Genomic DNA, 13842 nt, shown 5'->3' with positions numbered 1-13842 from the left:
ACTAGATGAAAATGTGACAATCGTTTTGCAAAAACACAATCTTGTTTAACCCCCAAGTATTGTGTGCTGTTCTCAGAGGCTTTTTTAACATGTTCTGCATGAACTGCTTTAGTTCGGAGGCTAAAAAAACCTGAAGCAACACTGTGAGAATTACTATCACAACGTTTTGCTGTGCAAAACCGACAGAAGTAATCACCAGAAAAATTTTCAACAAAGCCAGCAATGGTGTGTGCTCCCAAATTATCAGCCACAATGCTATGCAAAGTACCTTTGAGAGATTTCCCTAACAAAGCAATATACACACCATGGTCCTCCAAACTTTTAAGATCTTCCACAAGAGGTTCCAAAACTTTGTCATAACCATATGCTCTAACATCATCACTTTTACAAAGCACATCAAGATAAATAGATGATAAAGCAGAGTGACAGCCTGGGGGCAGGTTTGCTAGTATCCAATAAACACCAAAAAGCTTGTGCTTCTTTCGAGACGTCCCTAGGGGATTGCAGGTCTCAAAATCATCTACATACAAACAAAGTGATATACGCAACTCATCAGCATTCAAGAAACAGTTGTTTTTGAAATGATAACCATCTTTAACAGACCTGTACTCATAAGATGGGTCAACTTCAGTTTCGTCCTTTCCTCTATGACTTTCAAGTACCTTATCAAGAATTGCTTTTATATTTAAAAGTTGCTGTAATGATTGTAACAGTGGGACATACTGAAAGGTGCGCTTCTTTTTTTGATCAAGTATGTAGGTAACTGGTTCCACAACACCAAACGTTTCCCTGTAAAATTGTTTACGTTGATATGTGGTGCTAAGAGGGCCTCCTTTTCCTATTGCTTTTTGAAGAGGGTCAGATAAACAAACTGCTGCAAGGATTTCTTCAACTACAGAGTCTTCAACTTGAAGATGGTGACGGCTAAAGATGTCAGTTATGAAGTCTCTAGATACTGGGACTGATGCAGCGCTTTTTAAATAAAGTTCTTGTAAAAATTCATCAATAGCTGTACCTGGCACATGTACTAAACACTCCAACTTCAGTAAGGCCGCTGCAAGCTGCTGCTCTATTGCATTTGGCAGGGCTTTATCTTGATCTCTGCAATCTACCGATATACAATTTGAATCCTCCTCGACAAATTCCTCACACTTTTCATCAGGAAATGATGACAGAGATGCTACTGTAGATTTCTTCACAGTACCTGGTTTAAAATCTGCAAGGTTATGGGGTGTATGTCTGCGACTCTTGTGAGATTTAAAGGTTCCATAAATACAAGTCTGAAAACTGCAACCAACAAACATGCAAGAAACATTTTCATTTTTCTTTAGATGTGAGTTGATATGAATAAAGTACTCCCTTTCATTTGCCAAGTTTTTGCAGGAACATAAGTGACAACTAACTATAGATAACTCTTTCAAAATCTGACTGTCTTGTGAAGAATGCACTCTACTTTGATGTACATTTAAGGCGTTCCATGTCTTAAATGTGCATGGGCATTTTGAATACATACATGGATAACGGGAAGTACGTCCAAAGTGTGGATGTTTGAGTTTGTAATGATTAAGTAGCTCCAATATACAATGGGGCAAAAAAGTATTTAGTCAGCCACCGATTGTGCAAGTTCCCCCACTTAAAATGATGACAGAGGTCAGTAATTTGCACCAGAGGTACACTTCAACTGTGAGAGACAGAATGTGAAAAAAAAATCCATGAATCCACATGGTAGGATTTGTAAAGAATTTATTCGTAAATCAGGGTGGAAAATAAGTATTTGGTCACCTCAAACAAGGAAAATCTCTGGCTCCCACAGACCTGTAACGTTTTCTGTAAGAAGCTTTTCTGTCCCCCACTCGTTACCTGTATGAATGGCACCTGTTTGAACTGATCATCTGTATAAAAGACACCTGTCCACAGCCTCAAACAGTCAGACTCCAAACTCCGCCATGGCCAAGACCAAAGAGCTTTCGAAGGACACCAGGAAAAGTATTGTAGACCTGCACCAGATTGGGAAGAGTGAATCTACAATAGGCAAGCAGCTTGGTGTGAAAAAATCAACTGTGGGAGCAATCATCAGAAAATGGAAGACATACAAGACCACTGATAATCTCCCTCGATCTGGGGCTCCACGCAAGATCTCATCCCGTGGGGTCAAAATGATCATGAGAACGGTGAGCAAAGATCCCAGAACCACACGGGGGGACCTGGTGAATGACCTGCAGAGAGCTGGGACCAAAGTAACAAAGGTCACCATCAGTAACACACTACAATGGCAGGGAATCAAATCCCGCAGTGCCAGACGTGTTCCGCTGCTGAAGCCAGTGCATGTCCAGGCCCGTCTGAAGTTTGCCAGAGAGCACATGGATGATACAGCAGAGGATTGGGAGAATGTCATGTGGTCAGATGAAACCAAAGTAGAACTTTTTGGTATAAACTCAACTCGTCGTGTTTGGAGGAAGAAGAATACTGAGTTGCATCCCAAGAACACCATACCTACTGTGAAGCATGGGGGTGGAAACATCATGCTATGGGGCTGTTTTTCTGCCAAGGGGACAGGACGACTGATCCGTGTTAAGGACAGAATGAATGGGGCCATGTATCGTGAGATTTTGAGCCAAAACCTCCTTCCATCAGTGAGAACTTTGAAGATGAAACGAGGCTGGGTCTTCCAACATGACAATGATCCAAAACACACCGCCCGGGCAACAAAGGAGTGGCTCCGTAAGAAGCATTTGAAAGTCCTGGAGTGGCCTAGCCAGTCTCCAGACCTCAACCCCATAGAAAATCTGTGGCGGGAGTTGAAAGTCCGTGTTGCTCGGCGACAGCCCCAAAACATCACTGCTCTCGAGAAGATCTGCATGGAGGAATGGGCCAAAATACCAGCTACTGTGTGTGCAAACCTGGTAAAGACCTATAGTAAACGTTTGACCTCTGTTATTGCCAACAAAGGTTATGTTACAAAGTATTGAGTTGTATTTTTGTTATTGACCAAATACTTATTTTCCACCCTGATTTACGAATAAATTCTTTACAAATCCTACCATGTAGATTCATGGATTTTTTTTTTCACATTCTGTCTCTCACAGTTGAAGTGTACCTCTGGTGCAAATTACTGACCTCTGTCATCATTTTAGGTGGGGGAACTTGCACAATCGGTGGCTGACTAAATACTTTTTTGCCCCACTGTACCTTTAACTGATACTGAGCACCCTTTACACTGCCACATTCACTGGAGAAGGAGGAGAGGGAGAGAGACAGATTCATTAACATTTGCAATGCAATTTAGTAGAGCTTATATGTACTTAAGCTTAAAGTACTGCCCTATTTATAGTTCAAACACTCACCACTCCTACAGAGCCTTTAGGGACACTCAGGACAGAGGTAAATTTTGTTTCACAGGCAGAATACGATATCTAGAAAATATCAAATTTTGCCTCAATTATAAAAACATTTAGCATCTATTAAAGATGTAGACAAACTGTCCAACATAGTTCTATGTGTGTTTTAAAAATAAACTAATCATGGTTATTAATTATACATTAAAGTAATTTTCCATCTGATTAAAGCATTACAGATATATGGTAAATTACTACGCACCTTTATCTGAAAAAAAAAAAAAAAAATTCCATGTGGCAACCCAAACCTAATCCAAAAACTTAAAACTAAGTACAATGTTGATAACTGGAATATTACACATCTGTATCCTACCACCAAAATTCTCTTTCAGTAATACTTAGTTACATAATTTAATTTGATCTTTCTGAAAAATAAAATTTACAAAAAGTAAGATTGTGGAGGTAAGTATCAACGACACAGCTCTCAGTTCTCACTCCTTCTTTATTCGTCTCCAACATCAACTGCGCATATCGCGCCACAAAACACAGGAACACACTTCCTATACACTGGGTGTGAGTGGAGCCCTCTAGTGGTCCACCACACATGCCCCCCCCCCGAACACCCAGCAGAACTAGTCCAGGACCCGGGGCTTAAGCAAACGGCCGGAACGGCTGAACTGGGGGGGTGGGGAAATGACAGAGGGCAACCCAGCCCGGGAGCGAGGCTGGCACTGGCGGTCAGAAAAAGCTGAAGACGACTCGGACTCCGTTGATTTTGGGTCGCTCCTGGGGGAAAAAACAGAATCCATCAGCCCGGTGGCAGGTGGGCGGCCGCGGCGAGGGGCCTGGGCCGGGACCACCTGATCCTCTTGCATAACATGTGCAGGCTTAAGTCTGTCAACAGAGACAACTTCCTGCCGACCGCCAAAGTCCAAAACGAAATGTTTGTTGCCTGGTTTAAGAACCCTGTATGGCCCGTCATATGGTGGACGCAGCGGAGTCCTATGGGCATCGTGCCTGACGAAAACGAAACGAGCAGAGTCCAATGAACTCGGAACAAAGGTGTCAGGCAGGCAGTGGTGCACAGGACCAGGAACAGGAAATGAGTTTCTTGGGGGGCGAAAAGGCAACAAAGAGGTATCGAAACATGGGGGAGGGCTCTCAGGTAAGAATTCCCCGGGGACCCGGAGAGGCTGGCCGAGGACCAGTTCAGCCGGGGAAACCCCGAGGTCTTCTTTAACCGCGCTACGCAAACCCAGCAAAACCCACGGAAGACGGTCGACCCAGTCGCCACTTGTCAAGGAAGCACGGAGCGCGGCCTTAAGTGACCGGTGAAACCGTTCGCACATCCCATTAGCTTGCGGGTGGTATGCTGTGGTGCGGTGGACCTTGACTCCCAGGCCGTCAGCCATAGCAGACCAAAGCTCGGAAACAAACTGGGGGCCCCTGTCCGAGGTAATGTCAGCAGGGGGGCCAAAACGTGAAACCTACGCTGACAAAAATGCCCTGGCCACCGTCGCCGCTGTCGTGGACGCCAGGGGTACCGCCTCCGGCCACCTGGTTGTGCGGTCCACCACAGTCAAAAGGTGCGTGAAACCCTGTGACTGCGGCAAGGGACCAACCAGGTCCACATGAACGTGATCGAAACGCCTACCCGGGACACGGAAAGGTTCGAGGGGTGCCTGTGTGTGCCGGTGGATTTTCGAGCGTTGGCATGGGATACAAACTGCCGCCCATTCTTTCACCGTCTTGCGAAGGCCCGGCCAAACAAACCTGGCGCTGACCAGCTTGACTGAGGCCCGGACGCCGGGATGAGAGAGGGCATGCACCGAGTCAAAAACACGACGACGCCACGAAAGGGGAACCACCGGGCGGGGGCGGCCGGTGGAAACGTCGCAAAGAAGGTGCGGTCCGCCGTCCCACACCGGGGTGTCCTCCAGCACAAGGTCCGTTTTTGTTGACTGAAGGGCAAGGACGTCCGGGTCAGCACGTTGCTCGGCGGCCATGGCAGCGTAGTCGATGCCGACATACACCGGAGAAACCAACACACGTGAGAGACAGTCAGTGACGTGATTGGACTTACCAGCCACATGCTGAATGTCTGTGGTAAACTCAGAAATGGCCGCCAACTGGCGCTGCTGGCGTGCGCTCCATGGGTCAGAGACCTTGGACATCGCAAACGTCAAAGGTTTGTGGTCAACGTACGCAGTAAAGTTGCGAAAAAACGAAAATGCCGTGTCGCGAGGTGCAGGGCCAGCAACTCCCTGTCAAAAACACTGTACTTGCGTTCAGCATCCCGGAGCGTACGACTGAAAAAGGCGAGCGGTTGCCAGAGACCTGAAACCCGCTGTTCCAACACTCCACCCACTGCCACGTCCGAGGCGTCGGTGGTCAACGCGATCTCTGCCGACGGAAGCGGGTGGGCCAGCAGGGCGGCGTCAGCCAGCGCAGACTTGGCTGCGGAAAACGCGCGGACGCGTTCAGGCAGCCAGTCAACCGGATCTTTGGCTGTTTTACCTTTTAAGGCAGCATAGAGTGGCTGTAGCAGGTGGGCAGCTCTGGGGAGAAAGCGGTTGTAAAAATTTATCATCCCCAAGAACTCCTGCAACGCTTTAACCGACGTGGGACGCGGGAAAGCCGAAACGGCCTGGACTCTGTCGGGCAACAGAACCACACCTTCAGCGGAAATGCGGTGCCCGAGGAAATCCAGAACAGGCAACCCAAACTGGCACTTGGAAGGGTTGATGATCAGGCCGTGCGCTGCCAAACGCTGGAAAACCTGGCGCAGATGGGACTCGTGCTGGCTCGCTGAGCAGCTGGCCACCAATATATCATCCAGATAAACAAAAACGAACGGCAGCCCACGCAAAACGGAGTCCATCAGCCGCTGAAAGGTCTGGGCGGCACCTTTCAGGCCAAACGGCATGCGCAAAAACTCGAACAAGCCGAAGGGGGTAATGACAGCGGTTTTAGGAACGTCTTCGGGGCGCACGGGAACCTGGTGATACCCCCGCACCAAGTCAATTTTAGAAAAAATCGACGTTCCGGCGAGATTGGCAGAAAAATCCTGAATGTGGGGGATGGGGTAACGGTCATTCTCCGTGGCATTATTTAAACGGCGGAAATCTCCGCATGGCCGCCACCGACCGTCCGATTTGGGCACCATGTGAAGCGGAGAGGCCCATGCACTGTTCGAACGCTGTACAATGCCAAGGCGCTCCATGGCTACAAACTCTTCCCGAGCGACGGACAGTTTCGCGGGGTCGAGGCGGCGCGCGCGCGCGAACACCGGGGGCCCGACCGTGGGAATATAATGCTCAACCCCATGCTTCGTTACCGTGCTAGAGAAATTAGGGACAGACAGCGATGGAAACTCTAAAAGCAAACGCTGAAAAGCATCCCCGGAGGTCACTACATTAGCCCGAATCAGGGGCTCGGCGGCCCGAGTAAAACAGGGTAGCGAAGAAAACGAGAGAGCATCGATTAAACGTCTGTTAGCGACATCGACAAGTAGTCCATGAGCACACAGGAAATCAGCACCCAAAATAGGTACAGAGCTAGCAGCAACAACAAAGTTCCACTGGAAATCCCGGCCATGAAAACAAACAGTCACCAACCTTTCCCCAAACGTTTTGATGGGAGAGCCGTTAGCTGCAATGAGCTGCGGCCCACAGTTCGCTGCTAGTCCGTCGGCAGCGGTAGGGGGAAGGAGGCTCTTCTGGGAGCCGGAGTCCACGAGAAAACGTCTCCCGGAGCGCGAGTCCTCTATGAAGAGCAGCCTTTCTGTATTGCCAGCGGTCGCGGCTGCTACGGCGCGCTGGCGGGTCCGTTTCCCTGGGCCGTGAAAGCGCAAGGCGGCAGGCAGCAACGCGCTCTGTCGCCAAAACGCTGATGGTAGAAACAGATGCTCTTTCCGCGGTGCCGGCGTGTAGCAATCCCTGCCGTCAGCAAGGGGGCGGATGCTCCGGGGGAGGCAGGTGGAGGCGTGGAAGGTGCCGCCGGCGTGTCCGTAGCCAGGGCGTGAACGTCGAAAGTGCGGCTAGCCAGGAGAATACGATCCGCTTCTTCAGCCAGGGAGCGATAATCCTTCGCAGGCAGAAGCGGAGAGTTCGCGAGGACAGCTCTCACGGCGGCCGGTAGTTGGCGGAGGAAGAGGTGCACGAAGAGGAAACCACCGTCATCCGGCCCGAGCAACAATAGCATGTTCTCCATGAGCTCGAGCGCGGTACCGCCACCCAAGCCTGACAGGTTGAGGAGCTTTTCGGCTCGTTCGGCGTCGGAGAGGGCATAGCGCCGAAGAAGCAGCTCTTTGAGGGCGGTGTATTTCCCTTGGGCGGGTGGGTCCCGGAGGAGCGCCATCGCGCGACGGGTGGCCAGCGGGTCGAGCGAGGCCACCACATGGTGATACTTCGTGTCGTCAGCCGAGATGCCGCGAAGGGCGAACTGAGCCTCCACGTGTACGAACCATGACGGGGGGTCATGGAGCCAAAAGTCCGGCAGTTTCAGCGCCACAGCGAACGTAGCTGCAACAGGAGGCGGAGGTCCGGCGGCCGCTGATGCATCCATAGCGGAGTGTGCGTTATCTACGGCCCGTTGCATGCTCGAGTCAGGGGTCACCAATGTGGAGGTAAGTATCAACGACACAGCTCTCAGTTCTCACTCCTTCTTTATTCGTCTCCAACATCAACTGCGCATATCGCGCCACAAAACACAGGAACACACTTCCTATACACTGGGTGTGAGTGGAGCCCTCTAGTGGTCCACCACAAGATAACATATGCAAATCTTCACTAACAAACAAAATATTATTACAACATTAACTTTAATACCACTACAGAACAGCACTAGATAATTGCTCTGAAGTGACAACAATCTGCCTCTCAGCAGGGACAAGCACCAAATATCTGTAAAGAAAAAGTCAATACATTTCAAATAATTATATTGTCACAATGACCCAGAAAATACAAAAAACTTACAATTTCTCTGGCACTAATGACTACTGCAGGCCCTTCATACCTTTCTTTTTTTTGTAAAACATTTTTACTAACACCAGTTAACTAAATGCACACAAGTTTGTTGGAAAAGATGTTAACACGCATAATACTGCCCTGCAGCTTAAGCTAGCATTATCGTCACTTAATTTGAGGAATAATTCTTATTTTCCATTATGTTGCTCAACAGCAGTATATATGAAAAACTACCTCGGTAAAAATTCACACATCTGATAGATTTTATCTTCATTTCCTTTCGGAAATTTAGTTTTAAGTTTAATTTACCTCGACAAAGTAGAGCTCTGCACCAAACGTACGCCTCCCACGAAGAGAAGAAATGGCGGACACCACGGTCAATCTTCCCTCGCAGAACACACCCTATAGGGGTAAATATGACCTTACATGAGCACGAATTTACTTTATTTTGTGGCAGAAGACAGTCGTATCCCTATTAGCTTGTTTAATGGTTAAGCCACTGCAGTTACCACCACTTAGTACAGACACTGATGCAACTTTGTAATACTCAGTAAATTTAGGCTGAAAAAAGATATAAATCTTATTTGATTATTACTAATTTATTTATCACATTTATCACACATTTATCGCATAATTTCTGTTACCATTAGCTAACTGGAGCCTTACGTTGGCCTTTCATGGTTTTTGATAAACAACCCATATTCTGCCCTCACTAGGGTGTAAAGCTGGTTTCTAGCTTGGCAGATAGCTAACAGGTCCACAATAAACATCCAGGAGTCAGCGGATACGTTTTAGATGTTTACTGTTGAAGCACTGTAAATCTGGTACAGAAACAAATATAAAATATTACATTTCTGCTGTAATTGCATTTTCTTTACAACATCAAACATTAAGTCATGCACTACAATGTATATAACACATAAACACAAACTTATCCAAACCCTTTCACTGGTTATCAGGCTCACGCATTTAGCGATTAGCTTAATGCTAACATTACATGGGAAATCCCATAGATGGGCTAACGTGTTAGCATCGCGGCCGTTTTTCCTCACAAAAGAAAGTTTTCCACACAAATCTCTAAACTGCTACACATAACTATCGCGGGAAAGCTTACAAAACAGATAGCAACTACTTACAGGCATGTGCTCTCTCAGGCTGAGCAAGAAAAAGTGAACAAAAAGTGGAATAGACGACAGTTTGTCTAAAGGACTGTTTTTCACTGGTGAGATACTACGGCAAGTCTGCTGGTACAAAAAACACACACCCAAATGATCATGCCTGCCTTAAAGGGGCAGCACAACCCACATACCAGAAAAATAACATTACACCAGTAAAAGTCCACATAACTAAAGGGTCTACACTTTTTCTCACTGGTGTTTTAGCTTTAAATTCTTATTTACCTTCAAGTAAAGAACTCCAGACGGTTTCCAGTTTCCAAAGCAAGAGACAAAAATGACGGACGGTGCAGGCAATCCGGTTGTTCAGTGATGACTCGACGAATCCTACTTCCGGGTCTAAAGTAGTCTGCATTTAATATGGCTTTTGTGTTGTTAACATGTTTAATGTTATGTATTTTCTTCTATTTGATCTCAAAAAGCTCCTAAAACAGTCAGTGATCCCTGTTGACCTCCCTCGGCTTTTATTACCGCTAATCATTTATTTAAGCTCAGTTTTTAAAACCTTAGGGTGTAGCTACAGCCCATCCCATGCAGCAGTATATGAATGACTAACCTTGTATTGTGGATGGATTATCTCAGTTGTTCTCCTGGCTGAAGTTTGGTCCTTTTACAGCATCCTGCCATGCGATTACATTTGTTCCTGACCACCGAGAACACTCACGTTTAACTTTTATTGAGTGGAAAAAAAGTTAGCTTGTTTATATTATGCTAACATAGCTGTGTCGCTAGCGGTCACGTAGCACATCATTATATACCAGCTAGCCCAACTTCAGTAACCCTACAAACGTCACTGCTGTCTAGTTTTCTGTCTTCATTTATGCTGGAAGTGATAGCAGAGCTGTACGTTTTAATTTATTTCCAAAACCCCGCAGTCAGGACATGCTATATTGTATTTAGATAGAAGCTAGCGAGCTAACTGCCTGCTAACTTCTAACTCCGTTAAATGTCATAAATTCCATTTTCATGGATGCCTGGATGTTAAACTCAATCGTTACACCTGGTAGAGCAGAACGCTGATCATTTTATTAAAGATCAAAGACTTTAGACAGTTTTTCAACTCTCAGTAATGCCATAGTGATCGTTTGATATATGGACCTGCAGCGGAGTTTAGACCCAGACACGGCCAGTGACGTCAGACTGAACAATCTGATTTTTCCTCCTGAACATTTCCAGGGGGTGGAGCTTCAGGAGAAAATATCACTGCTTTGTTTCTTTCCAACATGATTTAGTCTAATACACTGAACATCCTTAAAGAATATGTGAAAATGAAAAGACTAAATTATGTTGAGATGAGAAATTGAAATTAGTCAAGCTGGATATATGAAATCCTTATATGCAAATTCAACAACCAGCCTATTGCATTTTTTTCAGTGTACCTTGAACCTACTTTCAAGATATGATCCAACCTGGATAACTTTTATCATGATTAAATCTTTTAAACTGGCCCCAAGTGTCTTCTAAGTAAACCCATTCCCTGAGCCTAGGTAATTTTCTACCTGATGTAGAACTTTTGTGATCTCCTCATCTTGCACATCTTCTACAGTGGCGCTGAAACTCTGATTCCCTGTGATGTGGTTGACCAGGTTCTTGGAGAGGAAATGTGGTGCTGGTCCTCCATGCACAATGGATACAGGGATCATCTTTCCTGCTAAAAAGTACTCATCTTGCCTGGCAGCTGTTATACAGGGCACATAATTATCATGGTTAATTGCTATTAAATATGCTAATGAAAAAAATAAGCCAATTTTTATTAAAATTTCCATTGTAATAATTACGGAGAAAACATCCACCTCTTGAATTAAGATAACGGCTCTCTGGAGGTCCATCAAAGATGGGGCAATTTCTCAGACTGCCCATAAGAAGTGTGAGGAATTCACGCCTCGGGCCACCTGTATCCAAACCTTCTTCAAAGCTGCCAGCATCATCATTAAACTTGATGAACATGTCGTAGTTGTCAGAGTATGTGCTGCGTCGAAATCCTCTAACAGCTCCATCCCATACAGCTGACCTTGATATATTGAACCTGCTGACCTTCTTGTGGTCAAGTTCCAGTGCCAAATTTGCAATAATTTCATGTGCCTGCAAATTGGTGTCTCTAAAAAAAAAGGGAAACTTATTTTTTAAATGTGTATATACTTCTCTTATGATTGCATGATGTCTTGTACAGAACAAGATGGCAGTTAATTGGATTCAAATGTTTAAATTACTGACACAGGTTCTTCTGGGGGCTCAGCTTTGGCTTCGTTAGGAGTAGGATCTTCATCATCAATCACAATCGGTTCAAACAGCTGTGTGTAGTTTCTGCAGAGTGAAAACATGTACACAAAGTGTAGATGCAAAAAGACAAATGCATAAACATGCAGTTCCAGTTTTATAGAACGGTTCTACTATTTTTTTTTCTGAAGAATCTAATGTAAAAGAGTCAAACTACATACATTTATAATAATTGTGTGTATATATTTTGTGCAACCCTCTGGAATAATTACTCAAGATACAACGCACCTGTAACAGGAGCTCTCGACAGTGAGGCATTCAGTAGTGCCTGTATCGTTTTCTTCTTCCAAATCTATGACCTGGAAATACAGAAATGAGGACGAATGAAAATTCATATTTGACCAATTGATAACTATTTTAATATAGGGAGCCTATTTCTCCTCCCCTTCTGGTCTGCTCATGGGTCCCTGAACAAAAGAAAAATGAATGGAAGTGAATGGAGCTATAAAAGTTATTTTCTGGTCTGCTTTGTCTTACTCTCTGAATCACACATATGTTGTACTTCAATTTAAAAAATAAATAATTGTGTTTCAACTATGTCTGTAATGTAATTTGAGATTTGTTAGCTTGTAAAAATTCGTCATTAAAATGACTACAAGTCAGATGTCGCAAATATGACATCGCCTCAGAAGCTTTTCTCCCCCAGCGTAGCTGCTAATTACCACATGGCCAGATTTATAGTGGTTTTCTCCACATCATCCTGGAAGAAGGATTCGAAGCTCGCTAAACAAAACTAAGCTTTTCCTCTTCTCTGTGTCTGGTTCGATGATGTCAATTTTGTGAGAGGAACATTTACATTTCGCCACGTCTTTTCAAACAAAACCTAAAATAACCTTTGCCACCTATCGCTTAAGCACTTTTTGGCATCAAAATGTGTTTATATACTTCACGGACATCATATTTTAATTCCATGGCACACATCAAATGGGACCAGAAAATAATTTTTATTGGCTCATAGACTCCTATTTTTTTAGCAGTAGGGGACCCATGGTCCGGAAGTAGATGGATGTACCTTAGGTTCCCTATCCCAATAGATTATCTAAAGGTACAATAAGTAAGAATGAAATAAGAGGAACATCCTGTGGTCAAATTTGTGTACTGCAGTCTATCTTTATAAACAAACGAGTGACTCTCCCTCCTCCCGTTCCATGAGTTTCATGGCTACGGATCAGCGCCAGAAGATTCTAGATGACATAAATCAATAAATAACAAACATTTTATTATGCTTATTAACTTACTCAATGGGAGTGAGGTGTCTCCGATGCAAGATGCGTGATAAAGCCTCTCGCCACAGCCGCTGCAAAAGTTCGGTGACTCCTCAACCAGCTTTTTCCCACAGCTAGGACAAAACATTCCGCCGTTCTTGTTCAAACGAAATGCGCTACAGGCAGAGTAACTTCCGGTTCCAAAGACAAACAGCGCGGACATCCAATCAGTGAGGTCTCCTGTTGCCGACTGGTGCCTACCCTTTCCGGTTTTCTTAATGTAATTGTGCTTCTTAATTTGATTTTGTGATTCTCAGTTTTGTTTTTGTGCTTCTTAATTTGATTTTGTGATTCTCAGTATTGTTTTTGTGCTTCTCAATTTTGTTGTTGTGTTTAGCAATTTGTTTGTGTGATTTGCACTTCAGGGCCACCGTATCAGGGCATATACTGGTGTTTTTAAAAGTTATGTTTGACTGTATGACTTTTCTGGGATGCTTAGGACTCATATTGCACTGCTGGAAATAGTTTATTTTGATGCATATGCTGCTTTTTTGCAAATTTGCAGTATAATATTCATTTTCGTTTTTCCTGCAGTGTATAAAAATTGGTGTATTTCAAAAATAAAATGATGAAGACACTCAAAATAAATTTCCTGTGGTGGGAAACTATTTTGTGCAACTTTTTTGTATTTACAGTTTTGAGGGATAAGCCTCTTAAATTTCTCTAACTAAGAAATATATGTTAAAAAATCAAAAACGATTTTCAATTTTTTTGTAGTTTATTGCACTTTTTTGCAATTTATGTAATTACTATGCACTTAAGGAATACATATTATTAAAATCTGGGCTATAATTGTTGTATTGATGTATAGCAACTTGAAATG

General features: G+C 44.6%; 2 protein-coding genes across 2 annotated transcripts in view; both read right to left on the bottom strand.

Moving 5' to 3' along the window:
* Positions 1 to 13842, bottom strand: part of LOC146635481 (butyrophilin subfamily 3 member A2-like) — a 242486-nt gene that overhangs the window by 160134 nt on the left and 68510 nt on the right. The window lies entirely within an intron of this gene.
* Positions 8603 to 12089, bottom strand: LOC146635484 (G2/M phase-specific E3 ubiquitin-protein ligase-like). The gene is made up of 5 exons (XM_085350137.1): positions 11983 to 12089; positions 11692 to 11781; positions 11271 to 11575; positions 10977 to 11155; positions 8603 to 8704 (listed from the first exon to the last, which is right to left on the bottom strand). The coding sequence occupies exons 1-5, from the start codon at positions 12087 to 12089 to the stop codon at positions 8603 to 8605; spliced, it is 783 nt and encodes a 260-aa protein (XP_085206263.1).

The sequence above is a fragment of the Diplotaxodon limnothrissa genome, linkage group LG3 (genome assembly GCF_057381915.1).
Source record: "Diplotaxodon limnothrissa isolate DT_005_m linkage group LG3, D_limnothrissa_male_GT1.1, whole genome shotgun sequence".
NCBI lineage: Eukaryota > Metazoa > Chordata > Actinopteri > Cichliformes > Cichlidae > Diplotaxodon > Diplotaxodon limnothrissa.
Note: the sequence above shows the minus strand (reverse complement) of the source record. Positions and strands in the feature narration are given on the sequence as shown.

Coding starts and splice junctions, on each gene's coding strand:
- LOC146635484 (XM_085350137.1), bottom strand. CDS start 12,089: ATGAATTTTCATTCGTCCTCATTTCTGTATTTCCAGGTCATAGATTTG. Junction 11,576..11,691: donor GAGCCCCCAGAAGAACCTGT/GTCAGTAATTTA, acceptor CTTTTTTTTTAG/AGACACCAATTTGCAGGCAC. Junction 8,705..10,976: donor TCACAAAAGTTCTACATCAG/GTAGAAAATTAC, acceptor TTACCCCTATAG/GGTGTGTTCTGCGAGGGAAG.